At 55.8% G+C, this 19,166-nt stretch overlaps 2 protein-coding genes across 7 annotated transcripts in view; both read right to left on the bottom strand.

The window, feature by feature from the left end:
* The window catches only part of IL2RB (interleukin 2 receptor subunit beta), a 40,391-nt gene extending 29,974 nt beyond the window's left edge, over positions 1-10,417 (bottom strand). For 2 of the 6 annotated variants that reach the window (XM_084955395.1, XM_084955399.1), the window contains exons 1-2: positions 10,167-10,417; positions 3,389-3,628 (exon numbers count right to left, since the gene is read on the bottom strand). Coding sequence is in view for 2 of the 6 variants with exons in the window: in XM_021091526.2 (XP_020947185.2) it covers positions 10,167-10,211 (45 nt within the window). In the remaining 4 variants the exon portion in view is untranslated. Of the gene's footprint in view, positions 1-3,388; positions 3,629-4,201; positions 4,381-10,166 lie in introns of those variants that run through there. The other 4 variants (XM_021091526.2, XM_084955398.1, XM_084955396.1 and 1 more) reach the window with 3 other exon arrangements.
* Positions 10,418-13,622: 3,205 nt separating this feature from the next.
* On the bottom strand, positions 13,623-18,645 carry C1QTNF6 (C1q and TNF related 6). Its single transcript, NM_001142830.1, has 3 exons — positions 18,574-18,645; positions 15,623-15,881; positions 13,623-14,340 (listed from the first exon to the last, which is right to left on the bottom strand). The coding sequence occupies exons 2-3, from the start codon at positions 15,873-15,875 to the stop codon at positions 13,793-13,795; spliced, it is 801 nt and encodes a 266-aa protein (NP_001136302.1). The 5' UTR covers positions 15,876-15,881; positions 18,574-18,645; the 3' UTR covers positions 13,623-13,792.
* Positions 18,646-19,166: the final 521 nt, after the last annotated feature.

Below are 19,166 nucleotides of genomic sequence, written 5' to 3'. Positions count from 1 at the left end.
CTTGGCCAGGCAGGGAGGCACAGTCACTTAGCACAAATATATATTTTTTTTTTTTTTGGCCACGCTCATGGCATAGGGAAGCTCCCGAGCCAGGGATCAAACCTGCAGCACTACAGTGGCAATACCAGAAGACTAACCTGCTACATCACAAGACATCTCCTTACTGCTAAAGCACCAAGATTAAGACTTGACATTGGCTTTTATTGCTGGTTCTCCTCCCCACCCTACCCCACCCATCAGCCAGGGCTGACCAGCCTGGGTGAAGGTGAGGTGGGGATAGAGGAACAGGGCAGCTAGAGAAGTGTGCCTGCCCATGCTTTGAAGCTGGGGCCCTTGGAATAGGGTCCGCGTTATAAGGCAGGCCCCAAGGCCAGGCGTGACCTGTGGATCTCAGGGGGCACCACGGGGTCTAAGACAAAACCCTCCTGTTGCCACGTGTTCTTGCAGGGCGGCTGACTCTAAAGAGGCCGTCACGGCTGGATGTCTTCCCGGCTGGGTCTACGGTCAAAGGCCTCATGTTCAAGGCCTTGGGAGGCCCAGGCGCCCCCCAGTTGGCTGGCTGACCTTGGATCTGTCTCTCTCTGACTGGTTTCCACTTTGGGTGCTGGCTAATAAAGAGACAGGCCGCCGGAGCGTTCAGAACGAGCAGAGGCCCCCATGCTTGGTAGGTGGCTGGTTTCGCTTTCAGAGTGAGTTAGACGCGCGGCCCCGCTGTGCGTCCTCCCACTGCCTCGAGTCGCAAACCCACCCTGGCGGCTCTGAACCAGGTCAGCACAGGCTCTGTTTACCAAATCCTCCTTCCCCGAGCGGGGGTGGGAGGGCGCCTGAACCCCCTCACCCTCACCTGGAGCAGAGTGTCTACCACGTGCTGGGCAGGGGCCCAGGCATGGGCGACGGGGACAAGGAGCCTCACGCGAGGGCTGACCCCCCCCCCCCCACCCCCGGCCCGCCCCGTGCACCTCCTCACACTCTGCCCGGCAGTCAAACCACCACCACCCCCGCCCAACACCCGGCCAGGCCTGAGAACATACATATCTTTCTTTCCTTTCCGTCCTGCCACTCCTCCCAGGCCAGGGGCTCCTCCCAGGGGACACAAATGCTGCCTGGGAGTCTAGAGACCTGGGTGGGAGTCCCAGCAGTGCCCCCAGCTCCCCAGTCGCACGTCTTTCCCTGCGGTAATCACTATTCTGGGGCTACAGACCACAGGAACAGGCTGTGGCTTGCTTGAGCCCACCAGAAATAGAAGGCTCTGGAGTGGTTCACAGGTTCTAGAGATAGCTGAAGACCCAGACTTTGGGGGAGCAGATTCCAGCTCAGCTGCAGGGGCTTGCCCACAAAGATGCCTTCGAGGCGCCCACCTCCAGCTCTTTCCCAGCCTCGGTCCACCAGAAATCCAAGACTGTCATTGGCTGCAATGGGGTCAACTGCCCACTCCTTGGCTGGAAAGGACAGCCTTGGCCCGGGGACATTGATTGACAGCGTGTCCAACACCTCATCTAATGTAGAAGGGTCATCTCCAAAGAGAAACAGGTGCCGCTTCCAGAAACAGGAAGGCAGAGGATCCCGAACAAGCAAGAACCAGAGGGGCCAGGCCTCCCCTCTTTGGGCCCAGCTTCCCAGCCTCTCCGCCCTACAAGGATCAGATCAGATGATCCTGAAAGTTCTTCCAGGAAAGGCATCCTCTGAATGGGGGAATCGAAAATGGGCAGCTTACTTCCCTGGCAGGAGGGGGAAGACCAGGGGATGGGGGGGGGGTGACTGGGGGTTGAGGTGAGAGAGACACTTCCCAGCCTCCAGGAGGGGTTCCTAACATGTGGAGGCTTTGCATGCCCCCCCGCCCACCCAAGACCCCCATTTAGGAGACAAATGCCACCTGAGCAGCGAGGAGAGGAGCTCACCTCCACACCCACCCCCCCCCATAGGGCTTAAACCAGTGACCTTGATCTCATGGGCCCCAGGGAGCTCATGAGCCAACCTGAAAGCAGCAGAGGATAAAGGGCCCCAGGCTGCGTCACCCTCCCTGGGGCAAGGCCGGAGGAACGCTGTGACTAGCTCATTCCCCAGGGTCTGGAGCTGCTCTCTGGGAAATGACCTAACCTGGAGCTTGGGTGGCACCCAGCTGTACCGCCAGGAGGCCCTTGCCCGCTCCTGGTGACCAAGAGGATTTGTGCACCTGCTTTTCACAGGTCGCCACATGGGACCCCTGGAAACAACCCTGGGGGTAGAAGACAAAGACCGTGGGATGGGGGTACTCGGGGAGGGAGGGGCAGCTCTCAAAGGCAGAGCTGAGTCAGCCCAGCCAGGGTCCTGACACGGATTCTTTCTACACCCCCTGCTCCCAGACTCTTCATCCCCCATCCCCCAACCGCCACCTCTTCAGAAGCACCTAGGAACCCAAGCTCTCACCCGTGCCCAAGCCAGAGCTCAGGGACCAGTGAGGCCTGGCCAGTGCACCAGGGCCCAGAGGCGGGGGGAGTGGGGCCAGGTGGGGGCCAAGGGACACTTCCATCAGGAGGATGTGGCCGAAGGCTTGAGGTCTGCGGTTCCAGACCAGAAGTGCTGCTGGCCCTCTGGCTGAAGTCACCTGTGCCTTTCCCGCAGGAAGCTGGGGGCGGCAGGGGCGAAGGAGGCCAAGGAAGCTGCACGGTGTGTGGTTTAGGCTGCAAAGCTCACACCAGAGCAGCCCGGACAGTTGAGCGTGTGCGCCTGGTGAGCCACCTGTGCCGCCAGGCCCTCTTCCTGTCTCTCTTCTCAGCTCTCTCCTAAAACCATCTTCTACCCGCCCACGACCTCTGTCCCTCCTCAGCACCCAGAGCACAGAGCGCTGAAAAGTTGCAGAACAGGCCACCTCAGAGGGCAGACGCTACAGCATCTCCAAGGCTCTGGAAAGCAGAGCACCAAGAAGGTGCCCTGCAAGAGGGGAGAAAGTTCTAGAAGCCTTCCCTGAGCGGTGCCAGGTAACAGGGCTGACAACACTTCCTCCCTCTTTACTATGCTCCAGGCCCTGTTCCTAGTTTACAGGGATTAATTCCCAAATATGCCAAGTGTAATGGTGCTTGTCAGAAGCGCAGAACCTCAGGCTCTGCCCCAGACTGAGTCAGCATCTGCAGGTCATTCCCATTCGAGAAGCATCACCCTAACTCATTTAATCCTGACAAGAACACTTTCAGGTAGGTACCCTCACGATCCTCTCTTACAGAGGAAGACACTCAGGCACCGAGACATTAAGTATCATGCTCAAGACCACGCGGGTGGTAAGTGCCAAGGCTGGGACTTGAACCCAGGCCCCCTGGCTTCAGAGGACATACTCCTAACTGCCAGGCTGCCACCGCCTTTGGAAGGAGAGGGCCATGGGAATTCCAGGCCCTGCTGGCCATTTGATACCTACCCTGTTTGTGCTGCTCTGGCCTTCCAGAACCCACTATAGCCTTCTTACCACTTCTCTGGCCCCCGCGTCTCCAGGGAGAGTAGGAATCATGCTTTTCCCAGGAATAGAAGGTAAAAACACCGACCAGTCCACCTGGAGCATTTGTCAAGCATCTGTATGATTCCAGCTCTGAGTTGGGGGTCATGGCAGCTACAAAAGATACTCAAGATTCCAGCCTGATGGAATCCAGAGGTCCGGGGCCTAGATGAGGAGATGGGAGAGGAGAAACCGGCACGGGTGTGAATACAACCGTAACTGGACCTGTTCAGACTCCCCCCTGCACGGCTGCCTCTTCAGGGCAGGCCCCATGGAGGAGGCAGCTTTGAGCCAGGCCTTGAAGGCTAAAATGTCTAACAAAGGTCAGAGACTGGCCTGAGCTCCAGGGCAGAGGGGGCAGTAGACACAGGTCTGCGTGGCTGAAGCTGATGTCTGGAGCTCTGAACTTCCCCCCATCCAACCCTCATCTGATGCCCAACTCCCCTCAGAGTATCTCACCCAGAGTGCCCAGGCTCGCTTGAATGCCCCCTGTGACGAGGAGATCATTCCTTCCCATAGGAGGAAGCCCAGGCCATCTCTGTCATGCAAGCCAGCACACCTGTGTACAGGTGGCCCGCCTCGAAGCACACCTGAGCCAGGTAAATACAGCCAGTCTTGCTGCTACTTGGAGAGCGAGAGATGCCTCACACGCCTAAGGCTGCCCCAGACGGATCCCTACGCCCTTGGGCCCTTGCAGTCCTGGCTCTTTGGAGATGCGGCCATTCAACAGGTGTATACCTGCAGCGCACCCGCACAGCTGGGGCTCCCTTCTCGGAGCAGCTGCTGGGGGTACCCTCCACAGGGGACGGGAGAAGCTGGATGGCACTGGCAACTGCGCTCCACCCTGCCTGGAGGAGCCCCAAAGCTGACGGGGCCAAGCCCACAGCAACGAGCCCCTCTCGATGGCGGTCTTTCCCGGAGGCACTGAGCATGCGCATGTAATAAACACAGGCTGAATGTCCCGGATGGGGGGTGAGATTGACACGCACTGCATGCACGAAGCAACTACCTGAGCTCTGTCAACCATGACCCCCCACGTAGAGATGCAGACACCCAGGACTCCCTCCTAATCAGGATCTGAGCCCAGGTTGGGGACTCAGAGTTGAGCTCTGAGCACCACACGCAGGATTCCTTCCCCTCTTCCCCTCACTGCCCACCTCTCCTCACCTGCCTCAGGACTTTGCGCACAAAGGGCGCTCAATAATTGCTTTAAGAATACTTGCGTTTGTGCTTAAAACTTTCCCTTAAAGAAATAAAAATAGCATGCATTTTGGTTAAAAAAAAAAAAAAAAAAAAAAAAAAACTTGCGTTAGAACAAAGGCAAGGTGACATGTGGACCCATAAATTGCCACCAGAGGGCGATGCCTGCCTCTACACCAGGCTTGTTCTGCAGGAGGGAAGTGATGTGAAAGCAAGGAGAGTGGCCAGGAGTGGACAGTAGCCGCTTCCTCCGTGGGGGCTCAGGCGCCCAGGACGCAAGACGGGGGAGTAACCAGGGCCCCTCAATTCCAGAAAGGCAGCATGGGGGAGGCCAAGGAAGGAGAAAGCTAAGTCCAGTGACCTGCAAGGGCTCTTGGAGGCTCTCAGGTCTATCCTCTCTCTGTACAGATGATGAGTCTGGGCCCAGAGAGGGACAGCTATCAGCCCTAGGTCACACAGCAGGGCAGAGGTATGAACCCTGGCCTCCAGCCTCCCAGATCACTTCATCCCACTTAACCAGCAGATTCAGAGCAAGGAAATTAACCCAGGTGGTTCCTCTTCTTGCCCCAGTTGACACAGATCGGAAACAGGTTCCTGAGACAGCTCCGGCCCCCAGCCCTCTGCTTGTCCTGCACATCTTCCCTTAGTCCTGCGGATGGGGAACACCCCCATCTCCAACCCCAACTACCCCTGAGTGCCAAGGACTCACAGTCCTGCACCTCCCGCCCCAACCCTCCGCCCTGCATCTCCTTTGTCCTGCTTGTCCAGCCATCACTCTGCCTCCCAAGTGCCAATGCCACACCTTGGCCCCAGCCACTTAAAATGAAAATCAGATACCCCGCCACCACTGCTTAAAACCTCCCTAAGCCTTCCCGCTGCACTTATGATGCAACCTCACCTCCTGGCCCTGAAAAACCCAGCCCTGCTGCCCCTACCCCTGGCTGCCTGTCAGCTCCTAGAAGGCTCAGAGCTCTTTCCTGCTTTGGCTTTCACCCAGGCTCCCACAGAGATCCCGCTAAGGCCTTCCCTGGCCAGTCCCACCCCATCTGAAGCAGACATGGGTCTATTTGGTCCCAGCACCTGCCCTTCTTCTCAAAGCACTTGTTCTCATTTGTAATTGGCTGAGCATTGAAGGACTTGCTTGGGATCTATCCTCCAGGCTGGACTGTATCTATTCAAAGTCACAAGGCAAGTCCATGGAGTCTCATGGCTTCCCTGGCACCTAAAGCCATGTGTGGCTCAGGGTAGGTGCTCAGGCTGTACTTGTTGAAAGAATGGATAGAGTGACGATGGATGGAGAGGTGGAGAGAAGTATGGATGAAGGGATGGATGGATGGAGAGGAGGATGGAGGATGGAGGATGGAAGAATGGAAGGAAGGATGGATGGATAGAAGAATAGAAAGAAGGAAGGTCTTGGCCTTGAGAGGAGAAGGAGTCTATTCATCTCTTCAGTAATCCAGCAGGGATTCACTGAGTACCTGCTGGCAACACTGTGGGAATTACAGGACATGTGGGACTTAAAATCTGTCCAACTCAAAGAAACTTCTCTTGGTATGGGGTAGGACAAATATGCAAATAATTATCATTGAGGAAGCATGTCAGTACAAGGACCATTGGGTTGAATTTTCAAGGCATTCTTATAGCAAATGATAAGAGTAAATATATGTGATTTGACTCTAAACATTTTTAAGGCTTTATCTAAATAAATAAAGACAGAAGAAATTTTTCAGACCATAGAGGGCAACTTTGTCCCTAGAAAATAAGGTGGTCATAGTGAGTATAAAAGACATAGAGTAGGCCCAGTTCAAATAAAACACATGCAGAGGGAGGAAAATAAAAAAATTGAAGAAAAAAAAAAACCAGATCCTAGGTTGTCTGGGGCAACCCCACATATACTCTTAAACTCTCCAAATTCTAGGACTTATATTCATCCAGTCAACAGATTTTTATTGAGCACCTACTATATGGCAAGCTTTGTTTTCAGTATGTGTACAGTTACTGTGTAGAACTTACAGTCTGGTGGGAGTTGGGGGGGCAGAGATAGTAAATTCAACAGCTAAGTAAATTCCATAGGATGTGAGAAGACAAACCCCGTGGGAAAAGGAAAAAGCAGGATACTCGGGGTCAGGTGTACAGGTTTAAACAAGGCAGTCAGAGGAGACGGCAGGAGAAAGTGATATGAACATCGGAAAGGGAGTTTCCCTTGTGGCTCAGAGGTAATGAACCTGACTCGTATGCATAAGGATGCAGGTTTGATCCCTGGCCTCGCTCAGTGGGTTAAGGATTTGGCCTTGTGGTGAGCTGTGGCATAGGTCACAGATGAGGATTGGATTCTGCATGGTTGTGACTGGGGCGTAGGCTGGCAGCTGCAGCTCCAATTTGACCCCGAGCCTGAGAACTTCCAGATGCTGCAAGTTGCAGCCCTAAGAAGCTAAAAAAAAAAAAAGAAAAGAAAAGAAAAAAAAAGAAAAACTGAAAGGAGGGATAAAAAATATATAAAACATCTCCTAAATTTACATAGCAATTGATAGCTCCCTGAAATGTGCCCATGATCTCCAGTCCGTGCCTTTGCCCATGCCAGCCTATAAGTTCCATATAAGATGAGATGGACTTGCTCCTAAAAAGTATTTATGCGATTTGTAGATTGGATTGTACAGAATGGAATGCTATGTGCAACCTTCTTCTTGACCTTCCTCCCAGCAAACTCCTACTCATCCTTCAAGACCCAAACACATATGGGCAAAACTGGTTGCTCTCTCCTTTGGGCTACCCACCCTTATAGAATCCCTGCACCTTATACAAGCTTCTTTTCTGGCCCCCAGTGCACCATATTTCCCTAGTTTTCCTGCAGGTCTGGGCCTTTCCCAGAACTAGGAGCCCTGAAGGGGATCTGGCCTGTTTCAGGTATTTTTAGACCCCTAGAGTCTCCTGGAGATACTTGGTTAATGTGAGAGAATTGAAATGACCTATTGTCCCTTGGTGCTCCCGCTCAGGTAAGCACATTTCTGGGGACCTAGGGTACATTAATTGAGGTCCTTTTAGAATTCAACTCCTGTTACTTAACATTGAAAAAAAAACCATGTTAGGGAGTTTCCTGGTGGCTCAGCAAGTTAAAGATCTGGCATTGTCACTGCTGTGGCATGGGTTCCACCCCTGGCCTGGGAATTTCTGTGTGCCACAGGCATGGCCAAAAAAAATGATGTTGAGAATGAAGGCAAAGAGCTCGAGCCCCGCACAAGTCTTGGGGAGAAAGAAATCAGGGCAGCCCCAGGACCTTGGCACCACTGTGCCTGGGCTCCAGGGTCAGTTCCAGCTATGGCTCTGCTTCCCAAGTCCCAGCTGGGGTTGGGGGGTCCCTTGCAGCCATCAACTACCCTGGAAGGGTAAAGAAGAAAGCTGGGTCATGAGTGGGATAAGGGGCTGGGGCGGGGTCCCAGGGAAAGAGGTCCCTGAGCCTGGGTACACACCCAAAGTACCTCCGTCATGCCTGCCCCCCCAAGCCTGGTCTTACCCTTCACCAAGTGTGAGAGGTCCGGGGACTCCAGACCAGTTTTTTGGGGTTTGTGGGGTTTTTATGGCCACACCCACTGCACGTGGAAGAGGATCAAATCCCTGCCACAGCAGCAACCCAAGCCGCTGCTGTGACTTCCAGTCCATTCTGAAGCTGACTCCAGACCAAAGCTGTCGCATTAAGTGTGCTGAGCGGAAATAACAGACCAGGGTCCTGAGTGATGCTGCTGAGGTGCTGAATTAACCCATCCCAGAGCTGCCCCACCCTGGGATTTAAGGTTATTTTTCCTTTTTGATGTTTTATGTTCAAGATGTGTTCCTTGGACCCTAAAGTATCCCAACGAATACAGAAAGGATATATAACAAAAAGCAGAAAGAGGAAAGGAGTCTTTTCCAGGTACTTAATTTTCAAAACAAGATGGAAAGAACCCCAAGAGCTTTCGGGGAAGGCATGCTGAGGAGACACACGGTCCCCTCCCCTCCAACATCCAAGATGCCCCAGGGGCGGCAGGCAGAGAGGAAGCCAGGAGCGTGCCAGTGTTGGGGTTCCTGGTGAAAATGGATCCTGGTCCTTCCTGCCCAGGTGAGCCTGGTAGGTGGGGGACGAGGGGCACACAGGGAAGACCCCCAGCAGGTCTGGGTCCTCGGAGACTCAGAGAGGCCATTCCTCTCTCCCGGAGCAGAACCCCGGGAAGGTGGCTGAAACCTCGGGGAGGAAATGGCCAGACGGTACATGCAGGCTGATGGGGCTGGGTTCAGACAGCCCTCTGAGGGATACAGAATTTGTGAGATAAGCACGTGTGCAGAGAGGACCTGGGCGTCCCAAGACGGATGAGGAGCCAGGCTGCTCCTCAGGAATGGGCGTGGTCAGCAGGGATGTGGGCGGAACCAGGAGCCCGAGCACAGGGGATATTAACACACTCAGCAGATGTCCTGGGACCCTTCCTGCTCCGGGGATGGGGCGCTCAGATGCAGCGCCCCCTCGGGGAAACGTGGTAGGAGAGGGAACCCCGCCCCCCCGCCGCCGCTAGCCCACATGGCATTTCTTCACCTTCAGCAGAATGGAAGTTAAGGTTAGGCATGGAGAAATAACGTGCTCTTTCAAGTACAGTTCTAGTTCAAGTACATCTGCCTATGAGGCATCAGTTCATCCCCTGTAATGGTAAAGAGCTGTCAGCTAGATGAAGGTCAGCCGTGGATATCCCCCGACACACTCCCTGCTCCTGCCCTGCTGAGGGTTCCCCGGTTTCCTTCTTGGGCCTGTACCCTAATGACTATTTCCTCCCACCCACGCCACCATCTCCAGGTGACCTCACACCTCATCCGGAGCCTGGGCTGTCAACCGAGCCTGGTTCCTGGCCACCCCAGCCTCCCGTCCTCCTGGGTTTGCAGACCAGCGGCTCCCAGCCCCGCCAGCAAAGCTCCGTGCACTCTTGACTCATGTCATGGAAATCCCTCCTTCCTTTCTGGCTACCGCAGCTGCCCGCTGGCCCCAGCTCTCCCTGGCTTGGCCCCACCCATAATGTTCTTGACATCTGTTTCTGGTTGTGTTGGGTTTCTGCCTGTGTTTCTCCCTTCCTCCAGAAGTACACGTGGCAGCATGTGGCTACTGGGACAGGCCTGCGAGCTGGCAGGATGGGAGGGGGGAGCGGAGTTGCTGATTTTATCCCCGGGCTCAGCACTCCTCCTGGTTCTGGCTTCAGCTTTGCACTCCTGCCCTCTCCCTACCGCCCAGGAGGTCATTCATCCTCTACCCTTCAAGGACTCGCGTGCCAGCCACTGCTAGTGCCCAAAACACCCTCACATTCGTCCTCACTGGGGACTGAGATTGCCCCTCGGGATGGGCAGGTGGCTACAGGGGCATAGGCAGGATTATGCATCGCAGATCTCAGGGGTAGGTGTGGGGGGGTGGCATGGGGTCCCTACAGACCTGACAGTGAGCTGGGAGCCTCCAGTCTTCCAGGGCCTTTGCCCAACCCCCTAAAGACCTTACCTGTTGGGAGAGTCTCCATAACCAGGACCGAGTGGCTTTCCCCATCCACAATATGCCACCAAGTCAGGAACTGGGATCTCACGGGATTGACGGGCCTGGACGACCAGAGGCAGCCTCTGAACCACGAATGGAAGACGTGTTTGCTGCGGGTCTGATGAGACCATGGAGGGGCTGCAGGCCTTGGAACTCTAAAGTAACGCGGCTTGGAAGTGCCTGGAGCCTCTGGCCTCAGCTAACAAAGGACAAATTTCAATCTTCCTGCCGGTGCTTGGCAAGGAGTGTCGGATGCCTTTCTGCCTCAGTAATCAGCAAACCTATGACCAAAGCCTCCCGCCTGGCACTGGGTGTAACCTTTACCACCAGAGTGCAAACGGGGGTGCTGGTTAGGCCAGTGATGCTTCAACAGAGCTTGCGCCAAAATCATGCGGTGGGATCACTCCCCTGTGTATCTGCTGACCTGTTAGGGCTTCTCGGGTGCCCTAAGGCGTAGGGTGTGGTGGGAAACATTTTCAGGGGCCAGGTGGGCTCTAAGGAAAATAAGACTGTGTCTCTTTCTGCCTGGGTGGCCGCAGGCTCAGGTGAATCCTGGAGCAATTACGGTCGGGGTTTTACAGCGGGCTCTTCCCCGTGGTACCCCATGTGTGTGATGGAACACAGCAACTGGCAGGGTGGGCACACCCCATCAGGCTGGTAAGGGGAGCTGACACGGATTACTTTAAATATCATTATGTGAGTAGCTATCAGGCCGGCTTAGAAAGTCAGATCCTGCCAGGACTCCGATGCTGGGGTGCGGGGCATTTTCCTCCAGAAACTAGCCAGTGGTTCTCTGGTAACCATCACACACAAAACACAAGACCGAAGCCCCAGGTAAGGGGTACCCTTTTTGGGCAAGTCCAAGTGTCTCACGAGAACATAAAGTCCACGGGTGTTTTCCACTGCGGTCTCTGAGCCTAGCGGGGTAGCCAGCACACAGTAGGTGCTCAAGAGTTGTAGTCCTTGGAGTTCCCGTTGTGGCTCTGTGGGTTAAGGACCTGACTTTGTCTCCATGAGGATGCGGGTTCGAGCCCTGACCTTGCCCAATGGGTTGAGGATCCAGCGTTGCCATTAGCTGTGGTGTAGGTCACAGCTGCAGCTCAGTTTCAACCCCTGGCCCAGAAACTTCCATACACCAAGGATGCAGCCAAAAAAAAAAGAAGAAGAAGAAGAAAAAGAGTTGTCCAAAGGATGAATGCAGCACTCACCAGGCCAGCTCTCTTTTTATGGCCACCCCATGAGATAGGTGATTGTCATTCCCATTTTATAGACAAGGAAACTGAGGCTCAGAGATGCGGGGACCTTCCTGAGGCCACAGCCAGGGCACTGCACAGCAGACTCTGAGCTGGTCCCACTGTCACCAGGGAGTGACCGAGGGGGCTGGTTTCTTTGTGGGCGGGGAGCATGTGGAATGGGGCCCTGGGCTGCCTCGGTCTCTCTGGAGCCTTGAACTTGGGCCCCAGAAGAACAGGACCGGCTGCCCTCCCAAGGTGGGCAGAGGAAACAGAGAAGAAAGAACCAGCCTGAACTGCCAAGAAGACACAGCTTTTAATCACGCTGGATAAGCCAGGCAGGGGCCAGGTCGGGCTGGGGAGGTGGTCATTTAGCACCAGCCTTCCTAGGGCTGGGTGGGGCCCTGCTGCCGTCACACAGCCACACAGCCAGGGGTCCCTTGGCCAGGAGTAAGCACCAGAGACCACCCCAGGGCCACCTCTGCCCCTGAGGCTGCATAAGCACCAATGGGCGGAGGCCGCCCTTCTGGGGAGAGGTTCAGGCCGCCTAGGGTCCGGGGAGAGGAAAGCTGTCCCCTTTCCCTGGGAGAGGGGAAGGGACAGAAGTCGTGATGTCCCTCGCTTGGCCTCAGCCTCTCCCAGTGCCTCCCTTGGCATCGTGGCTCAGAGGAGGGTCCCCCCACCAGACATGGAACATTGCCTGCTTTGGTTCCCCAGACCTGCTGAGGGGTCCAAAGCCTAATACCTTCCATTCTGGCTCATTGCAGCAGCGGTTGTAATGACAGCAACTGGCCAGAGGGGTCTCCACTGGGCAGGAGCTGCCCACCAGGGCCTCAGCACCTTAATAGAGCCTGGGGGTCGGGGGGCACCGGGCTGGAGAGAGAGGCCAAGGCGGGGTCAGACACCTGGGGACAGACATCAGTGTCTGATAGTGGCCGGCGGGAGCCACGGAAAACTGAGGCCCAGGCACCTTTGGCAGAGCAGGCTGAGCATGGCCCTGACAGCGGCCTGGGTGTGGGGCGGGGGGTAGGGGGATGCACTGAGGAGGGTGGGAGTCCTCGCAGGCTACCATCCGCCCCCCCATGTGGGGAGCTAAGGGCCTCGACTCCCTTCCCTGGGGGACCCCTTATCCCCAAATGCCCCCAAGCTCCAGGGCCTTATCCTCACAGTACTTTCCCCCTGACCAAGGCCCCTCTGGGTTTGCTGTAATGATGGGCACTGGGCAGAAAAGAGAGAAACAGGCAGAGGACACCCCCTAGCTCAGGTACCTTATCCCACCAGCCTTGGGGAGTGGTGGGTAATGAGGGGCTACAGAGTCTGAACGCCCAGGACACAGATTTATGTGATGAGAGCCCCATGCATTTCTCTAGGTCTGGTTTCAGAATCCTCTGGGTCTCCCTGCCCTGGCTGGACTAGGCGCTCGCCCAGGGTAAGGCCTCTGTCTGGTTCACCTCAGCCTCCCTGGCGCTTGGTGCAGAGTGAGTGCTCAGTGAGTGTTTGATGAATGAATACATGAACTGTGGCTACACAAGTGGGGGTGCAGACAAGAGTGAGAGAGAAGGGAGAAGGGGCAAGAGCCAGAGGAGAGCATGTCCTAAAAGGATGAGAGAATTGAAGGGTGTTGGGAAGATTCTAGAATGAATGGAAGACTCCAGGATGTTCAGAAAGTACTGGAATGTTGCTAAAGTGATAGAACCGGGTTCCTCAAGTAAGGTCCATTGACCAACAGCACCAGCATCACCCAGGAGTGTATCAGAAATGCAGAATCCTGGAGTTCCTGTGGTGGCTCAGCAGTTAACGAATCTGACTAGCATCCATGAGGACACAGGTTCGATCCCTGGCCTTGCTCAGTGGGTCAAGGATCTGGTGTGGCCTTGAGCTGTGGTATAGATTGCAGATGTGGCTCAGATCCTGTGTTGCTGTGGCTGTGGCTGTGGCATAGGCCGGCAGCTACAGCTCTCACTCGAACCCTAGCCCAGGAACCTCCATATGCCTGAAAAGCAAAAAATAAAAATAAAGAAATGCAGAATCCTGGGCCCACTCCACACATGCTGAATCTGAATCTGCATTTTAGCACAATCCCTGGGTGATTCGTAGGCACGTTCAAGTTTGAGAAGGGCTGGCCTAAAGTCCGGGAAAATTCTAGAAGATTTAGATTAGGGAGGTTTCTTGAAATACGTCCAAGAGAGGAGAGAGGCAGAAACAGAGAGCCTGGGAGGGATGACGGAGGAAAGGAAAGCGAAGGAAGTCTGCCCAGAATGCCAGGGCCCAGGGCCCACTTTACAGACAGGCAAACTGAGGCCCCGCAGGGGACAGACCTGCCCATGGCCATCGCACATCAGAGCTGCGCCCCCGGAAGCACTAATCATCCTCGGGCTTGATGAGGTGGCCGCTGAAGGTGATGTAGGTGTCAATGTCATCACTGTAGACAGCGTTCTCACGCTCGCGTTTGAAGAGCCGCGCCCAGACGCGGTCCCCGGGGGCCAGGGCCAGCATCACGCTCTGGCTCTGCATGATGCTGCGGTCGCTGGGCTGCGCGTACAGGATGACGGCCGCCTTGTCGTTGTGCACGACATGCACGTAGGTCTCCTTGAAGTTCCAGCTGTGCACGTTGAGGCTGAAGAAGTAGAGGCCACGCAGGGGGGCGACGAAGTGGCCGGCAGCCAGGTCGAAGTGCCCGTCCGGGTTCACGAAGACCGTGTCGAAGAGCAGCGGCTGGAAACCCTCGCTACTGTGCAGGGCCGTCTTGCGGCCCACGGAGAAGGCCGAGAAGCGCATCTGGCATGGGCTGCCAGGGCTGCCCGCCTGCCCCTTGGCACCTTTGGTGCCCTGGGGGCCGCGTTCCCCCCGGGGTCCCTCCCTGCCCAGCTTCCCGGGTGTGCCCAGCAGGCCTCGGTCCCCTTTGTCACCTGCGGGGGCAAGAATGAAAGAGTCAGGGCGGGTGCCCAGGTCTGCCCCGAGGGGGCTCCGAAGTGTGTTTGCCGAAGGCTCTGCCACTGCCCAGAGAAGGTAGGCCAGAGGAACCAGCCCTTACTGAGCACCTGCTGCATACCAGCCATCACCACCTGGAATGCCCTTCTAAGGGAGACACCATGTCCACCTCCACTCACAGACAGGCAAAGGGACCCACTCGGGGTCCCACAGCTCAGGGGCAGGGGAGGCAGGACTCCAGCTGTGGTCTGTCTCCAAGTAAAATGGGTGTATGGCGGGCACAAGTCTTTGAACCCAGGGGGACTCTAGAGGGATGTGGGCATGGCAAGATGCACCTGGTGTTTCTGACCCAGAGAACGAGTCACCTGGGCAGAAGCATCAGGATTCAGAAGCCAGAGAGCCCTGACAACTACGCGAGCGCACAAGGTAGTCGTGAGCAATGATGGAGGTTAAGGACGTCAAGGGCCTGGCCCCGGGACCAGCCGTCCACAGCCACCAGCAGCAGAAGTGGCTTCCTTCAGGTCTGGTTTTAGAGGACAGGGAGCCAGCTCTCACCTGGACAGCCCTAGTGGCCCCCACAGCTCTCCCTGTTTCCACCCTGCCCTCTACGCTTCATGAGAAACTAGAGGGATTCATTTGAAACTTAAGCTGGGTCAGGTCCCTCCTCTGTTCAAACCCTCCCCTATTCCTCATCTCATCAGGGGAGAAGCCCAAGTCTGATCTGGCCCCTGCTTTGTCTCCAAACTCGGCTCCTCCCCTGGTCTCCCATTCCTTAAAAACACCAGGTCCACTCCTACCCCAGGGCCTTTGCACCTGCTGTTCGCTCTGCCTAGACTGCTCTTCCCCTGATATCCATGTGGCTCCCCCCCGCACCTTCTCAGCGAGACCTACACCGACCGCTCTACTTAACATGCAACCTGCCCTGCCCCACCCTGCATGCCCGATGCCCCCTTACCCTGCCCCACCTTTCCACCTCATAGCATTTATATGTTTACTCTTCATTATCTGCCTCCCTCACTAGAACAGAAGCTCCGCAGTGGTGGCCTCTAAGTCTGGTTTGTACACACTCCATCCCAGAATTCACACAGTCCTGGCACACAGTAGGTCCTCTGTAAGTGTGGGAGAGTGTCTGGGACAGTTTCCTGTCCTGGTCTCTCCTGCTCCTTCCACCTCCCCTCCCGCAGGCCCAGGAAGAGATGCCCACACCCACCCCATCGGGGACCCGGCCCAGCCCAGTCTGAGCCCCGTGCGGGTCCTCACCCTTTAGGATGGTGATGTTAACGTAGGGCCTGACCTCAGGCAGCACATAGGGCAGGGCAGACGGAGAGGCCGAGGATACCTCGGGGGCATCAGCAAGGACCAGGGGGTCCTGGGGGTCACAGCATCGTCGACAGTGCCTGGAGGACCTGGAGGCCACGGCTTCCCCAGGCGTGGGCTCCTCAGTGGGGATTCCAGATGTGGAGACAGGGAACAGGAGCACTGCCCAGAGAAGGCCCAGGGCAGCTCTCCCCATGGTGACCTGGAGCAGGGAAGGAGGGACAGAAATATACTTAACTTACCATCTCCATTCTGCGGACGTGCAGCAAGGACCCGCCGCCTGCAGCAAGTACGTTCCTGCCAGGGCTCGAGAAGGGGGTCTGAATGCCCCCATTTAACAGATGAGAACACTGAGGAACATCTATACTCTGCTGCTGCGTGGCCTGGACCCCGCTGCCACCTGCAGCAAGTGCGTTCCTATTCTAACTCAGGATCAAGCACGAGTGCTCCCACTTAACAGATGAGAAGACTGAGGCGTCTCGTTCAAAAGGAACAGGGAAATCCAGGGGTTTGTGACAAAGCTAGCGAGTCCTCAAGGTCACGAAGAGACCTGCAGTAGTGCAGGGCCTGGAGGCTGAGGCTCCTGGAACCCGGGCCCACAAAGGTGGACCCCCTCTGAAAATGACGGTCCCAGGAGGCCTCTGCTGGGGTGGCTGAGTAAGGTGCCTGGCTGCCCATGGGTCTTGGCCATCGAGACAAAGAAATGCTTTTCCCATTTCCTTCTGGCTTGTTTTCTTGCCATGGACTCCACCATCATTGCAGTGCAAAGCTGAAGAGGGCACCCCTTGGGACAGACGTATTAGAAAGGAAGATAAAAGAAGTCCCTGCAGGAATGCAACACTGAAGGTGCATAGCTGATGTCAGCCCACCTCCTCGCTCAGCATCTTTGCACAGTCAACAACCTGAACAACTCAACCTCACCCAAGATGCCCGGCAGGGAAGGGGCAGGAGAGAATTCATTGGAAGATGCTTGTGTCAATCATCATAGACCTGCCAATCAGCTGCCGAGGTGGTCAATTGAAACTAAGGGGCAGGACCCAGGAGGTCTGGAAAATCCAAAAGGTATGGGAAAGTCCAAGAGTTTGTGAGGATCCGTCTTTGGCCCTGGCAAAGAAGGGATTCAGAGTTCCAGGAGGGGGACAGGAAGTAGCCTGGACAGCAGCAACTGGAGGCAGGCCGGGGCTGGGTGGGCAGGAAGCGGGGCAGAGAGCCTTTGAGGTGGTGGCAGTCTTTGAGGGCTGGCACCTAGTTATCGCAGGATCAGAAACTCAGCTTTTGAAACCAGACTGGTTTTTACACTTCTGGCATTTTTCTTTGTTTATTTCCTTTCTGTTCTCCTTTAACATTTAGTACAATTCAAAAATATTTTTTTGTGGTTAATATGTGTAGAGAAGGTAAAATGAAGATTTTTTTTTTTTTTAAATACCATTCTATCCTAACCTGAGCACTGTAGTAAGAGCTGGGTTTTAAAGGGGCAGGAGCCCTCCCCTCAACACCCCCCTCCCCCCTCCCTGGGGCTGGGAAGTGGCAAGATGGGGAGGGGTGGGTGGGTAGGGAGTCTCCGGAGCCACCACCCCTCTCCTGGAGGTGACACTTCCCAAGCTCCCCTCTGCCCCTGCCTCTGCTACCCCACCCCCATCTGGCTTTCTGATTCTGCTCCACAAGCCAGGTCCAATCCTGCTGGAGATGATCGCCCTTATCTTTTATTTGTAAATTACACATCCCAATGGTTTGTGTGATGCTTTGTTTGTTTGTTTGTTTTAGCACCCATGGCCGAGCACGTGGAGCTTCCCAGACCAGGGGTCGAATCAGAGCTGTAGCCACTAGCCTATACCACAGCCACAGGAACGCCAGATCCGAGACTCATCTGTGACCTACACCCCAGCTCACGGCCATGCCAGATCCTTAACCCGCGGAGCAAGACCAGGGATCGAACCTGGGTCCTCAAGGATACGTGTCAGATTCATTTCCGCTGAGCCATGATGGGAAGTCCCCAAACGGTTTTGAGAAGCGCAAAATCCCCTCTTTTTTTTTTTTTTTTTTTTTTTTCTGGCCATAGACATGAACTCATAGGAAAAGGTAAGCCTTGAGAGTCAGATCTGAGATCCCCAGAAGAGTTTACAAGCTGTGTGACCTAGGGCTAGTGGCTTAACCTCTCTGAGCTTCCTGCTCCATGACATTTACAAGGAGGAAACAACTTTCTCTCCCAACCAGGTTGTTTGGGAGGATTTAACTGCGGGGAAAGTGCCTGGCTTGTAAAAGAATCTTAGTAAAAAGTCAGTTCCTTTCTCCACTGCCCACCATGACCTCTTCCCAGGGACATGGGACAGGAAGAGGGGAATTTCTCCCACAGGACTGGCATGGTTTGGGGACATTTTTGTTGGCCCAGCCAGCTGGGGACTCAAAAGATCTGTGACACAGAACTGTGACCTGGGGTGGGGGAAGGGGGAGAGGCAGGAAGCAGGAAGCAAAGTAGCCTTTAACAAAAGTAGCAATAACCACAATCAGTCATTGATTGGCTCCGGTCCAGTCCTCCAGTCCGGGTCCCGGGATGCTGGCAGGCTGAGATCAAGTGTGATGGGACCATGCCAAGGTGGCGGGGGTCGGGGGGGAGGATTTGGGGGTCTCCCTCTTTGCAGTCTTGCTGAGCTGAGTGGGTGCATGTCCAGGCTGCGGTGGGCACAAGCCGGGTACCGCAGAGGGCAGCCCTGTCTCCGGTCACAGGAGGGAATGGGGTGGGGAGAGCCTAGCAGGGGCTGGCAGGGGTCAGAGAGAGAAAGCAGTGCCGCTAAGGATGTGTGTCCAGGAAGAGAGGAGAAAAGAGAGGAATTCCAGGCTCTGACCCCAACCCCCTCGGCCCTGCTGGAGGAAGCGCAGGCCCTCCCATCACTCACCCAGTGTCCTGCAGCCTTGAACTGCAGCTCATGGACCGCGGGCCTCTGGGCGGCCTCTGGTTCCTTGGTCCATGTCTGCGATAATAACTTGTTGCTGGCGCAGACCCCCAGGGCCGGCCGGCTGGCTGGCTGGCTGGCCGAGGAGGGAGGGAGGCAGAGCGGAGGGAGGCAGGGCGGGTGGGTGGGCGGGCGGAGGGAGCGGGCTGAGCTGGCTTTTCCCACCTCCCTCCTCCCTGCTCCCTCCCCTCCAGCCTCTGGGTTCTGCAGAGATAAAGGGAGCCCTGGATTTCCTTTGCTTAACCCTGCGGCAGTCCAAGAGGTTCTTGTTGAATTCAGAGACCCAGTGAGGTCCCAGCAGGAAGGGGTGTAAGGCCCCCCCCTCCGCTGTGCGGAGCTGGGAAATCTGAGGAAATTGAGACCGGGGTAGGGGAAGAGCAGGAGCCCCAAAAGTTGCTCAGGAAGGAGGAGCAGTGCTGGAAACCCAATGCTGGATGCTGCGGGGCTCCGGCCTTAGCTGAAGAGCTCATCAGTTCTGAGTCACCGAGGCAGGAGGCCCCGCGGAGAGGGCACGGGCACCAACCCAGTGGCCTCAG

Source organism: Sus scrofa, chromosome 5 (assembly GCF_054392235.1).
Source record: "Sus scrofa isolate SSC_HxYL_T2T_F1_AM1 chromosome 5, Sscrofa_HxYL_maternal_Yorkshire_Landrace_v2.0, whole genome shotgun sequence".
Taxonomy (NCBI): Eukaryota; Metazoa; Chordata; class Mammalia; order Artiodactyla; family Suidae; genus Sus; species Sus scrofa.
Note: the sequence above shows the minus strand (reverse complement) of the source record. Positions and strands in the feature narration are given on the sequence as shown.

Coding starts and splice junctions, on each gene's coding strand:
- C1QTNF6 (NM_001142830.1), bottom strand. CDS start 15,875: ATGGGGAGAGCTGCCCTGGGCCTTCTCTGGGCAGTGCTCCTGTTCCCT. Junction 14,341..15,622: donor TAACATCACCATCCTAAAGG/GTGAGGACCCGC, acceptor TTGCCCCCGCAG/GTGACAAAGGGGACCGAGGC.